A 15,073-nucleotide genomic window follows, 5' to 3' on the forward strand; every position below is an offset into this window, starting at 1 on the left:
GTTAAATTAAATAAAAGTTTAATTGGCTCAATAAAATTTTTTTCTTCATTCGAAAAATTTATTGAATTAAAAATATATATTTAAGAAATAAACAGTTAACTTAATTTCAGAGCCTAATAACCTTTTTATTTGTTTTAAATAAAAAATAATTTATTTAGAATAAATAAAATTTTATTCAGCGCTAATAAAATTTATTTGAAACAAATAAATATTTATTTGGCTCTGGGCGTTGCACTTGTTTTTATTTCTCATTTTTTTTTTCAGTAATTATATATTTTCTTTATAATTAAATTTTCCCATTTTCTTGTCAATATATTATCCGTGGAAAATTTGATTATTGAATTTTTTGATATTGTGTGAGAGAGAGAAAAAAAATTATTCTTATATAAAAATGTTTGTGTGTGTGTATTGGTTTGACGTTAACAAGCTCGATTGCATCTATATATCTATATATATATATATATTAAAAATCGACTATACTCTCTAACTACTTAGCTAAAAGAGCTTTTACAATGAGGGGGAGGCTTGCGGTAAGCAGGAAAGCTTGTTCCGTTTCTACGTCACGTCCGGTTATCCACTGACATATTTCGCTTATTAAAGATAAGCCAACACTTTTTTTTGTTCCCCCTCGCCTCGCCGTTAATTACTAATTTTCTCGATAATATATTATTAAAGTCTCTCTCTCTCTCTCCACGGGTTCTTCGACCTCCCCAAAAAAAAAAAAAAAAATGAGAAGAAAAAAATCTTCTCTCTAATCCCGTACCAGTTTATCTCAATCATTATATATATATATAACGCTACTATAACTATCATAATATTTTTCTACTTTTTTGTAATTTTTTTTCCTCCCACTAAAGGAATATTAATGTCCCATCTTCTTTTTTCTGAAAACGCGAATCTCGACGATTTTTTTTTTACTTGAGAAAAATTTATATATATATATATTTATTATATATATTTATATATATATTTTTATATATATTTATATATATATATATATATATAACGCTATTATAACTATCATAATATTTTTCTACTTTTTTGTAATTTTTTTCCTCCCACTAAAGGAATATTAATGTCCCAATCTTCTTTTTTCTGAAAACGCGAATCTCGACGATTTTTTTTTTTTACTTGAGAAAAATTTTGATTTTGAAAACCAAAACGAAAATTTATTTATTTAAAAAAAAGATTCGTATTGTTTTTTCTTTTATTCAGATATAAATCTTTGTAAACTTATATCAGACTTATTTTGCTAATAATAAATTTCTATGTTTTCAGGAGCTGGAGAGTCTGGGAAAAGTACAATCGTGAAACAGATGAAGTAAGTTACTTTATTATATAATAATAATTATATAATGCGACATAATAATGATATAATAATTTTTATGTAATCAATAATTCATAAATAATAATTTATTATTCAATATCGTAATTTTATTTATTATTGTAATGAATAAAAAATAATAGTATTATAATAGTACCTAATAATAATATTATTAAAATTATTATTATTATAGGTACTATTATTATTATTATTTATTTGTAACTTTATTTTTATTTATTTACTTTTAATGCATTTTTTTTAATATTTATAATTTTTTTTCTATATTTTTTTTTCATTATTTTGCTGTTTGAGAATTAAGTAAAAGGTAAATGAAACATTTACTTAAGATTTTGATAGATATTCGTTCTGAATGTTTTTTTTTTTCCTCTTCGTATACATGAATGTTTCTATTCATCTGTTTTTGTTTTAAACAAAGATCTCTTTGTTCGACAAGTTTTCAGGCATTTAATTAGAAATTTTAATAAAAATTCTTATTTATTTCCCTGAAAAAATTATAATTAATTAATTACATTACTTTTTTATTCATTCGATCAATTATTATAATAATATAAATTATTGTTATTGTTATTATTGTTATTATTATTATTATTATTATTATTATTATTATTATATTAATATATATTTAATTTATATTATTACATCCAATGAAATGTTTTATTTGAACCAAATATAATATATTTGAGTTAAATAAACGTATATTTGTCTCAGAGCCTAGTAGCCCATTTATTTGGCATAAATAAAATTTTTTTATTTAAATCAAATAAATATTTATTTAAATTAAATAAAAATTTATTTGAATCAAATAAATATTTATTTTTCTCTGACACAAATATATCATTTAGTAAAATAAAATAAAGTATTGTAATTTTTAGATTTAGAAGTATTTTGTACGAAAGGGCATGTCCCGTTAGGGACCATTCATTAATTACGTAAGGACGATTTTGGCTAATTTTGACCCCCCCCCATGTAAGAATACATAAGTTTTTTCGAACCCCTACCCCTCCCCTTTCTTACGTAAGTTTTTAACAATATTAATGTAATTAAAATATTAATTACAAACAATACAAATGGAAAATACTTGACAAAATCTTACGTAAGAATAGCTTCTAACCCCCCCCCACCCCCGACGTAAGACCATGTAGAGATTTTATAACCCCCCCCTCCTCCTAAGAACCCTTACGTAATTAATGAATGGCCCCTTATGTTCCAAATAAATAAATAAATTTCTCTTGGTGTATAAAAAATTATTTATATCAATTAAACAAAATAAAATAAAAAAATAAAAAAAAAATTGTAAAAATTTACCAGTGAAAATAAATTAATTAACCTTTTTCTTATTAAGTTGGTGATTAATTAATTTTACTGTTAATTATTTTCTTTTTTATTAATCTTTTCTTGTATTGAATTATTTATTAATAGATATTGATTATAATAATATTTTTAGTATTTTCTTTTTCTGTTATTCATGTTTTATTATTTTCTGTAATTAAATTTAAGAATTAATTTTGATTAATTATTAATTCAAATTCAATTATTATTTAATTAATATATGAGAAAAAATTTTGAAATTTAATAAAAAAAATTTGGATTTAATTTATGTAAATAAATTTTAAATAATTATGTTTACGTTATATATAAAACATAAAAAAAGAAGAAATAAAATATTGTTAATTAATTTTTTTTTTTTAATTTGATATAATTAATAATTTTTTTTTTTCGCTTTGCTTGTTTTCAGAATCATTCACGAGAGTGGGTTTACACCGGAAGATTTTAAACAATACAGGCCAGTCGTTTATAGCAACACAATACAATCTTTAGTAGCAATTCTTAGAGCAATGCCCAATTTGGGAATCGGTTTCTCGACTAATGAAAGAGAAGTAAGTTTTTTTTCTTCATTTATTATTATTATTATTATTATTATTACCAACTAAATATAAAATTATTTAAAAAATACAGGGTGTCTACTAGTCCTGGAAGTCCTGGAAATGTCCTGGAATTTGAAAAAATGTCCTGGAATGTCCTTGAAAGTCCTGGAATTTTAATATTTTTCTCCTTGAATTTTTTATATTTTGCTTTTAAATTTTCAAAAATTTATAATTTTGTCAATCAAGTTAAAAAAAATTCATTAAATAAGTAAAATGAAAATTTACTTAAGTGATTAATTACTTTTTTAATAATTTCTGAAAACAATAGTTAAACTAAAAATTTTTTTATTCCTTAAGGTCATCCAATTTAATGTCCTGGAAAAATAAGAAATTTGTCCTGAACAGTCCTGAAAAGTCCTGAAAAAGTCCTGGAATTTTAATTCAGATTTTTAGTAGACACCCTGAAATAGTTAATTATCAAATTATTAAATAAACAAATAATTGCTTATTATTTATTAGGATAATTAAATTTAGTATTAATTAGAATAGTATTTATTAATTATTAGTAATTATTATTGATTATTATTAGTTATTAATAATTATGAGAATTATTATTAATAATAATTATTAGTAATTATAATAATTAGGCAGGTGTATTTTTGTTTTTTTTCTTAGTTGTAAATTTTTTTTTAATATAAAACCTTAAAAAAAAGGGAATTGTGGGAAATATAAATTGTTTTCAATAGGCTTGATATGTGATTGTTGATTTTTTTTTTTTTTTTTATTGAATTACCAAGTGCGGTTTTTTTTCCCTTGAGTCTTCTCTCTCTGATCGATTTGTCAACTTTCTCTCCCACTTGGCAACAGGTGCGAAAATAATTCAGGAAGCTTTGTTTCTCTCTTCAATCGTGAAATTATCGAATTTCGCACTTTTCTTTTTTTTTTATAATTTTATACATATTACTTATAAAAATTTTAAAAGTTGCACATTTTTTTTTTCATTTTCAATTTAGTTTGTTTGGCTCTTTTGCAAAAAAAATTTTTTTTTTTTAGTTTTTTATATTCCAAAAATTATAAAGGAGAAAAATTGTAAGTTACAAAAATAATATTTATATTTATTACTTACTATTTTCTATTTTTGTAACGAAATTTAAAAATTTTTCTCCTCTATAATTTTGGAATGTATTAAAAAAAAATAGTAAAGAATCAAAAATTTTAATATAATTTTAAAAATAAAATAAAATTTTTTATTTTGTTGGCTCTTTTGAATTTTTTTTTTTATATTCCAAAAATTATAAAAGAGAAAATATTTCCTTTTGTAAATAGTATTAAATTAGTAAAATTATAAGCAAAAATTGTTATTAAAAGAGAAATTTTATTTTTAAAATTGAATTTGTGCTTTTAACGTGATTTTTTTTTTGGGAAACAATTTTACGTGACAATTTTAGAATTAAAATTGATTTGATTGGTTTGCAGACGGACGCAAAAATGGTGTTCGACGTTATTCAACGGATGGAGGACACGGAACCTTTTAGCGAAGAATTGTTGGCAGCTATGAAGAGGCTTTGGGCGGACAATGGTGTACAGGAATGCTTTGGCAGGAGCAACGAGTATCAATTGAACGATTCCGCGAAATAGTGAGTTTTTTTTCTCTCTCTCTTCTTTTGCAGATTTTCTTTTTTTTCGAAAATTTACCTTTTAATTAAAAACAAAAAAAAGTGTGGGAAAAATTCAAGTTTAGAGCAAATTAATTTTTTAAAACAATTTAAATTTAGGAAAAATTAAGTATAGATTAACTTAAATTTAGAAAAAAAATTTAAATTAAATTTCGAACAAATTAAGTATACAAAGAATTTAGATTTGAAATAATTTTTACTGTATACAATTTCAAGCCGAATTTTCTTTATTTTTGTTCGTTAGACAAAAAAAAAATTATACTGAATTCTTTCTCTCCAAGTGTCTCTAAAATTTATTTCTTCTCGACTTCCTGTTTTGGACTTTTCGAAAGAAAGAATAAAGCTACATTAACGAATCGTTATTCACTCGAAAAAGCCCACCAAAAAAAGAAAAAAAAAACCAAACAAACAAATGTCTTTTTTTCCGGTCTGGGTCCTAGAAAGGTTAAAGTTCCTTTTCTTGTTTTTTCTCTCGGGTTTTTTTTTCTCCTTACCCATCTTCTCTTTCTCTCTCTCTCTCTGCTCTTTATGCTCCTTCAGTTCGTGGGAGAATTTCAAACGAGAAACCCTCTGATCGATATATTCACTTGAGGCTGTTTCAAGCTCGACTGTGTGTTTGGCCGAACTGTGTTTGGTTCTTCCAAAGTTCATCCACTCGATAGACAATAAGGGAGAGAGAGAGAGAGAGAGATTGAGTTGGGTGAGAATAGACTTTTAAGGACAAAACAGTTTCATATATATATATATAGACTCGTTGTATTATAGCTTGGCATCATACTAAAATCTACCTACTACTATATATACCAGGTGTTCACTATTTAGCACACGTGTTCAATGTTCAGAAACTCATATATATATATATATGAGCATTAATTAAGACTCTTGGGGTAATTAAATTCGACTAAGAATCTTGTCCTATTCAAGCTCTAAAAATTTTTATGAAAAGACTTTTTGACCTTGGCGCTGTTTTATTTTAACATTTTTTTTATATATATTTATTTCGTTTGCTTTTCGTTTCTTATAATATATAATTTAAGCTCGTATTTTTTGTTTGTTTCTAATTTTTGTCCGCCATTTTGAATCTTTGAAATCTGACTTCAGATTCGTCATCAGCGACCTCAAAAAGCCCCGAGTAACAAATTTCAAGTGAATCCGATGCAAAAAAAAAAAATTTGTCCGCCATATTGGATCCGCCATTTTGAAATTTTGAAATCTGACTTCAGATTCGTCATCAGCGACTTCGAAAACCCCCGAGTAACAAATTTCAAGTGAATCCGATGAAATTTAAAAAAAAAGTCCGCCATATTGGATCCGCCATTTTGAAATTTCAAAATCTGACTTCAGATTCGTCATCAGCGACCCCGAAAACCTTCGAGTAACAAATTTCAAGTGAATCCGATGAAATTTAACCAATTCGTCCGCCATATTGTATCCGCCATTTTGAAATTTCAAAATCTGACTTCAGATTCGTCATATCAGCGACCCCAAAAACCCCCGAGTAACAAATTCCAAGTAAATACATCAATATTTTTAAAAAAATTGTATCCCACATAAAATACAAAATGTTTTTTGAGGTTAGAAAAAAATTCTGATCTGATGGGGTTAAAAGAACCTCGAATTCGGATTCAGCGACCCCAAAAACAAATTTAAAATAAATTTTAAATTTAGTTCCGTGAAAAATCATTTTTTAGTTTGAGGTTATGTTACGGTGTCAAGAAATTCCAATTTAACCCAATTTTTATTTATAGCAGAATTAATATTTACTATTATTTTAAGTAAATCAATTTTTGAAACACAAAAATTGCTAATTCAACAAAATTTTTATATAGGAAAAAAATTTTTATTTGCCAAACTTTTATTGAATTCTTAAAACGCAGAATGACCGAAATTGCAAATGTCCGAAAAACATAACCAAGATGATGATTTCGGTGCGAATTTTAAAATTCCACCAATCACAATTTTTCTAAATCATTTCTGATTGGGGTTATTTTAAAATTCGCGCCAAAATTATTTTCTTGGTTATGTTTTTTTACCGACTTTTGCAATTTCGGTCATTCTGCGTTTTAAGAATACAATCAAAAAAACAGTTCGGCAAATAAAAATTTTTTTCTATAAAGATTCTTTAAATTAGAAATTCTTGTATATATTTAAAAAATCGACTTAATTAAAATTTTGGTGAATAATAATTCTGCTAAATAAAAATTTGATTAAATAAGAATTTTTTTTTTAATTCCTGATAATTTCAAATTGGTCAATTCTAAAAATTGCGCCGCAATCTATTCTGTCGATTTTTTGTTCGGTCGTTTGTAGTTTCGGACAAATGAAAATTCAGCATTTTAAAAATTCGTAAAAATTAAAATTCGCAGTGAAATTCTAATTCGAAAAATGAAAATTCCTCTAAAAAATAATTATATTTCTAAAAAAAAAAATGCTTTAAAATAAAAAAATTCTAATAATTTTTATGGGTGTAATCATGAGCTCCCCTTAATTATGATAGATCCTGCTTTTTATTAGCTTATATCCTATTATTAAAAAAAAAAGGACAGACATATATATCACATTATATCATCATATTATCCAACTCTTATGACAATAATAACAATATAATAAAATTTTTATTTTTGAATATGATAAATGACAAATGTATATTATCCAATCTACTTTTGTTGTTCGAAAATATCCGATGATATGAATTATTCATGAAATTTGGTGCGAGAGTGGAAATCAGGTCTGAGGGAGAGCTAAAGAGTTGAAAACACTCGAAAGAGAGGGGGGGGGGGATCGATGAAACTGTTGTTTCCTGGAAAAGTGGTAAAATTTGCATGGGCTAGTTCGCTCCCGAAAATACACATCATATACGCGACGATTGCGCGGGGGTATATACTCTCGTTAAAAAGCTTCAAGGACACACGACTACAGGAAAACCGCCTCCTCGCGAGCTTGACCGAACCGACTTGACCCATATAAGCTTTTACAAACTCCTCTTTCGCCTAAGCTTTTTTTTTATTTTTTTTTTATTTTTTGTCTCCAAAACTATAACCTTGAAACCGTTATGTATAATTTTTTGGTAAAGGGAACAAAATAAATTCAGTTAATTTTAAATATGGTTTATTGGACTGTAGCAGGTGTAACGTTTTGTGGAACTGAGTTCTGTAAAATGTGCCTGTGAATACTGCGGATAAAGTTTAGAAATTTGAGTATAATATTTTCTACACTAAACTTTTCTGCACGGAAAAAAAGAAAAAGTAACTTTTACTACTTTAAAAGTAAAATTGGACCTGTCCAAAGTTTCTGCGCATCTCTGGCAACTTTTACTCCAAAAATAGTAAAATTTACTTCAGAAATAGTAAAAATTACTACGGAAACAGTAAAATTTACTACAGAAATAGTCAATTTTACTATTTTTCGAGTAAAAGTTGCCAGAGATGCGCAGAAACTTCGGACAGGTCCAATTTTACTTTTAAAGTAATAAAAGTTACTTTATTCGTTTTTCCATTTTTCTCCGTGTGTATTTCTACTTAATATTTGCAGAATTTATCCATAATATTTGGTACATTTTACCGAACTCGTTTTGTAAAACACTGTAGCACTGTTAAAAATCGGGCTTCAACTTTACACTAGAAATATTGAATTTATAAATACTTTCAATCTCGAAAAGTACACTCAGAAAAATATGCTTTTGAATCAATAGCATTTCTGCCAAATGTATAAAAATTATTAATTCAAAAGCATATGCTATAGAATCTATAAAATATTTTACAAATTTTATAGCATATGCTTTTGAATCAATAATTTTTATACATTTGGCAGAAATGCTGTTGATTCAATAGCATATTTTTTTCAGTGTACGAATATTTTTATTTCATTGGCTTAAAGTTTTTTGTCCAACCAATTACATGCAAACATTTACACTTTTCGAAATTCAAAAAAAATATATATATATATATATATATATATATATATATATATATATATATCTTCCTATATTACAAAAAGATATCGCCGCCGCCTCCGCCGCTGCTGTTTCAAGAATTCTTGACCTAGGAGGGGGGGGCCCCCCTCCTAAATTTTGAGGTTATGTTCGTTTCAAGGCTCTGAATTTAGCCGCAAGTCCCCCCTCCCTCCTCTCATTTCCCCTCCTCCGTCAAAAATGACCTAAATTTTGAGATTATGTTCGTTTCAAGACTCTGAATATAGCCGCAAGCCCCCTCCCCTCCCCCGACAGAAATGACCTAAATTTTGAGGTTATGTTCGTTTCAAGGCTCTGAATATAGCTGCAAGTCCCCCTCCCTCCTCTCATTTCCCCTCCTCCGTCAAAAATGACCTAAATTTTGAGGTTATGTTCGTTTCAAGACTTTGAATATAGCCGCTAGTCCCCTACCCTCCCCCGCCAGAAATGACCTAAATTTTGAGGTTATGTTCATTTCAAGGCTCTGAATATAGCCGAATATAGTAAAACTTTTATTTAACAAAATTTTTAGACGCATCAAACTTTTATTTAGCAGAAATTTTATTACACAGAATTTGGCGATCATTTTACCCAAAATTTTTTTTTATTTAACAGAATTCTTCTTTAATTGAATTTTAAATTAGCATTAAATTCTCATTCGATAGAATTTTAAGTGATTCGAATTTTTAAATGGCAAAATTTCAAATTCACCGAATCTTTTTTTTTTTTTGTTGAATTGTTATTTGATAGAATTTTTAAAACGGCGAATCTTTATTTTTTTGAAATTGCAAATGGATCAATAAAGGGCATTTTCATTTTGTATATATATATATATACTTAGGCGTAGGTGGAAATTAGTTTCCGAAAGTTGTTTATAGATCAGAGGTACTCAGTGTAGAAAATTTAATATTATTTGACAATCTTCTTGGATCTTTTCAATTTTACCATATATACATAAAGGAAAGCATATAATTTGCCATATACTTTCTATAATTTTGTTATTTTCAATTTATAATTTAATTTGTTGCGTCAATACTTCAATATTATTAACAAAATACTTTGATCAATTTCTTGTTCAAAATTATGTGAATAGAGTGGTTTGTAAACTGTGATAAATTGCATTTTCCAAAATTTTAAGGCTTGAAAAGCATCTTTATATAAGGTCAAAACATACTAAAATTTTGATTCATTAAAGTTCTGTAAAAATTTCGATATTTTAAGAATTTTATAAAATATAAATGATTTTAAATAACTATTCTGTTGAATAAAGAATCGAATAAATAATAATAACAAAAATTCAATTAAATATGAAAAGTTTGTAAAATGAAAATTCGATTAAGTAAGACAATTTTGCAATATAAAAATTCGATTAAATGGAATTTTTCTTAAATAATATTTCGAGATGCATAAATAACCGCCTAAAATTAATTTTTTAGATTAATTTGTTGAAATTTACTTAAAATAATTTCTATTTGATCGAATTTTCATTTGTTCGAAAAAAAACAATCGGCGCGAATTTAAAAATTAACAAAATCAAAATTTTCTGCATAATTTTTGATTGATTAATTTTCAAAATTCGCGCCGAATGTCTATTCGAACAAATGAATGTTCTGATAAATAAAAATTCGATGAAAATGAATTTTCCTTATTTCTGTATTATATGAAAAATCGGTTAAATAAAAATTCTTTTAATAATTTGAACAAATGAAAATATTTCCCAAAGAAAATTATTCACGGAGAAAAATGGAAAAACGAATAAAGTAACTTTTACTATATACTTTAAACGTAAAACCAGAACTGTCCGCAGTTTCTGCGCATTTCTGTCAATTTTTACTCCAGAAATAGTAAAATTTACTCCTGAAATAGTAAAAATTATTTCGAAAATAGTAAATTTTACTATATTTTTGGAGTAAAAATTGACAGAAATGCGTCAGAAACTGCAAACAGTTCTAGTTCTACTTTTTAAAGTAGTAAAAGTTACTTTATTCGCTTTTTCTATTTTTCTTCACGTGCGTTTATTCTTTATTTTTATTCTGCTGAATAAAAATTCGCCTAAATGGCTATTATGTTAAATGAAAATTCTATCAAACAGAGAAATTTTGTAAATGTTCGGAACGCTTTAGATATTAATTGCAAAAAAAAAATTTTAGGTTATGTTTTTGTCTTTAAAAACCTGTTTTCACCCAGTGTGGATGAATTTAATTTTCCAAGAGATTAAAAACATATAGTAGATATATCCTGCGTCTGCGCAGAAGCTGTATACAAACATTCTGCGCAGACGCAGACACTGGTGAAAACACGTTTCTTAAAGTCACGAACATAACCTAAAATTTTTTTTGCAGCTAAGGGTGTCTTTAGTCGTAAAGCTTTTGGATTTTGTAAAAATATTTTTTCCCGTACCTCGAAATGAAGGGCGTTTTTTTTTTTGACTAAAAAAGTAAATCCATAAAAAAAATTTAGTATCGCTTCCTGCACAAAAAAATGACATAAATCATATATATAGTTAAATGACCCTTCTTTACCGAGAATCGATAATTTATATAAAAAAAAAGTGAAAATAAAGTAAATATATTGAAAAACGATGATTTTCAAAGGCCAATGGACCATCATCAATGAAGAGGAGATAGTCATAGACCATTTTATTTATAATATATATATATATATGAAAGACGAGTATACGTACAATGCTTATATGTATATCATGACAATACATGGTTGCTTGATTCAAGATCGTTTTTACATATAGGGTTGTCCACTCTAATGATAAAAGAGAAAGAGACTCTTTTTTCTCTCTCTCTCTCTTTCGCTCTCTAACAGCATTTCTCAATGTTCTCTGTTATGGTTGCCTCGGTGCTGTTGGTGATGCTGAAGTAGGAGATGTAGCAGAAAGAGAGAGAGAGAGAGAAAGAGAGTCAGGGGGATGAGAGATAATAGGGGATGAAGTATAAGTGTGAGTATAGAGCAGAAAAGATAGAGATAGTCACCTCGAGTGGGATTTGCTTTAGGGGTGTCGGAAAGGGGTACAAGGATGGAGGGGGAGGGGGAGAGGACACAGAAAGAGAGGAGTGAGGGAGTTGAGCGCATGGAGAGTCGCGTTTGGACCATAATGCGAATTTCCTGTGGGAGATCGTCGGTGGTGTTTGAAAGAGAGGGGAGAAGAGAGTAAGAGAGAGAGAGAGAGAGAGAGAAAGAGAGAAAATGAGAAAAGAAGAACGAAGAAGAGAAGAGGGAACAAAATATGTGGAACGATAGAGAGAGCGTGTAGTCTCTCTCTGGTCTCTGTGTCGTATTGATCGGCGATGACGTCACGCTACCGCCACGCCCGTGTCACGTGGGTAGCGAAAATGGCCGACACCATGCCTCCTTGCTCTCCCTCATTTCCCCTCCACTGACAAGTCTCGCGACATGACGATAATCTAACCTCACCGCAACACCACATACATATATCAGTTAGGGGGATGACTGCTTTTCTTGTCCAAAAGACATATATCCTTATCTATATATAGTCATTTTGATACTTGGTTTTGAGATACAATTTTTCTGAGATTTTAGGTTAGACTCGTTTTTACCTTTCGATATTTTTTATACAGAGGCAATTTTTTTTAAATTGTACCAATATACTGCTATGAAGGTCTCTCAGACCGCTGACTTTTGGGGGAAAAAATTATGGTTTGATAAAACCGATACAAGTACTAAAAGTGATTCTTTACTTAGAAATTCGGAGGTTAACTATTTTAGGGGGAAGGGGGTCAAAAAGTCTATAAAAATGCATTTAATACAATTGTCACGAGGGAGGAGGAAGGGGGTTGTAAAAATAATGAAAAATTGGTGACTATGGATGGCCCCCTAAGAAGGAATATAAATTTACACTTCGAGCGACAGCTCCTAGGTGGCGCACACTTCTCTCTCACAAGCTGTACATTCGAGGCGTTACTATATAAACGGCAAACAGTGGCGCTTTTTGCTATAATAATAATGAGGCGCCTGATTGTCCCATAAAAATCGTTAGAATTTTAATTTCTTAAATTTTTATTGTAAATATTATAATTTTTTTTAGCCGAATTTTCATTTTTTCAAATTTGGAATTTTCCTTTTTGAAACAAATTTTTACGTAACAGTAATCTTTTTTATCGAATTTTTATGGTAGAAAAATTTCTAAAACGCCGAATTTTTCATTCGAAACTGCAAATGACCGAACAAATGATTAGTAGACAAATTTTTGGCGCGATTTTTAAAATTGATCAATTACAATTTTTAAAATTTCTGATTGGTCAATTTCAAAAAATCGCGCCAAAAATTTGTCTACTAATCATTTGTTCGGTCATTTGCAGTTTCGGACGAAAAATTCTGTTAAGTAAAAATTCGTTTTAAAAAAAAAATTTTCCGTCAAATGAAAATTTAAAAAAAAATTTCTAAAATATAATTATAATCAAATTCTTAAAACTGAAAATTAATTATTATAATATTATATAATATTATAATAATTAATTATATTAAAAATATTGTTAAATTTTATATTATTTTATTGTTAGTATTTTTTTTTTTTTTTGAATTTTTTTTTTCGACTAAAACAAAAGATTTTGCTTAAAATTAACGAGGAAATAGAAAAAATTTGAATAAATTCGATTTCTTTTGTACTATATCGTAAGGTGACGATTAAATTAGCAATATCATCAGGTGAAACAACTTGTTGCGACCAACGTGCACGCAAACGTATATGATAAGCCACTTAAAAGTCTTCGATGGTTCACAATTATTCTCAAAATACAAAACCATTTCCCTCTAAATTATACACAAAAATTAATTTAATTCGTCAAATTCAATTAGAAATGGATAATTATCATTTTTTATTACCTTGAAATCGAAATCACATTATTATATTAATAGACAATTTATTTATTTTGTTATTTATTATTATTATTATTATTATTATTATTATTATTATTATTTTCTTATCATTTTTATTATTATTATTATTATTTTTATTATTATTATTTAAATGCGAGAGAAATTGACTAATATATAAATTGTGTTACACGAAAAAAAAAATCTTTACTTGGAACAGCGATATGTTTCACTAAAACAGCGAAAGTTTTCGCTATTCTAGTGAAACATATCGCTGTTCCAGATATAAATTTTTTTTACGTATAATTATTAAAAATCGAAAGAAGAAAAATTAATATTTCTATACAATATAGGAATTTTTATTTAATTTTCTATTATGAAAATTGCTTTTTTAAGATTTAAATTTTTTTTAACTTCATTTTATAAATAAAAAATATGTAGGTAATGTAAATGTAATTATTTATTTGTGACGCGCTCCGAAGAAAGGGGCACAAAAGAAGCTTAAAAAAAGAAAATTATAGGTTATGTTTTGAAATAAAATGAAAACTGTCGCAAACATAACCTATAATTCATTTACTTTTTAGGTTCCTTTCTTCAGAGCTCGTCACAATTTAATTTTTATAATATATTTAACAATTTATAATGATATTATGAAGTAATTCTTTGACATTTTTTTAATTGTTATTATTATTATTATTATTATTATTATTATTATTTTTAATTATTATTATTATTATTATTATTATTATTATTATTATTTTTTAATTATTAATTATTAAATTACAGTCATTTAGAAAATCACAATACTTGTAGAATAAAAATTTTTTTAAATTTCGTTTTTTAAATTTTAGTTTTTTCTTATTTTTCTTTTATTTTTATTTATTTTTATATTTTTTAATTTTTTTATTATTATTTTTTTTTTATTAATAATAATTTTATTAGTTTTTTTTCTTTTATTTTTAAATTTCAATCATTAGCTTTCTATTTTTTATATTGTTATTAAATTACAGTCATTTATAAAGTAACAATAATAATTATTGTAGAAAAATTTTTGTTTATTTTATTTATTATTTTTTTATATAATTTTTTTTTATTATGTTTTTTTAATTTTATTTTTTATCAATTTTTGTTATTTTTAGATTTTTTATTATTTATTTTATTTTAGTTTCTATTATTTTATTTTATTTTATTTTATTTTTTAATTATTATTTTATTTATTTATTTTTTATTATGTTTTTTTAATTTTATTTTTTATCAATTTTTGTTATTTTTAGATTTTTTATTATTTATTTTATTTTTCGATTATTTATTTTATTTTAGTTTCTATTATTTTATTTTATTTTATAATTATTATTTTATTTTATTTTATAATTATTATTTTATTTATTTATTT

General features: G+C 26.1%; 1 protein-coding gene across 4 annotated transcripts in view; it reads left to right on the forward strand.

The window, feature by feature from the left end:
• Window positions 1-15,073, forward strand: part of LOC127291287 (guanine nucleotide-binding protein G(o) subunit alpha) — a 46,926-nt gene that overhangs the window by 17,513 nt on the left and 14,340 nt on the right. For all 4 annotated transcript variants that reach the window (XM_051320349.1, XM_051320351.1, XM_051320348.1 and 1 more), the window contains 3 exons: window positions 1,279-1,321; window positions 3,081-3,222; window positions 4,687-4,847. In XM_051320349.1, the coding sequence (XP_051176306.1) occupies window positions 1,279-1,321; window positions 3,081-3,222; window positions 4,687-4,847 (346 nt within the window). The remainder of the gene's footprint in view (window positions 1-1,278; window positions 1,322-3,080; window positions 3,223-4,686; window positions 4,848-15,073) is intronic.

Source organism: Leptopilina boulardi, unplaced genomic scaffold (genome assembly GCF_019393585.1).
Source record: "Leptopilina boulardi isolate dan_hultmark-lab unplaced genomic scaffold, ZJU_Lbou_2.1 LbouV2_130, whole genome shotgun sequence".
Taxonomy (NCBI): domain Eukaryota; kingdom Metazoa; phylum Arthropoda; class Insecta; order Hymenoptera; family Figitidae; genus Leptopilina; species Leptopilina boulardi.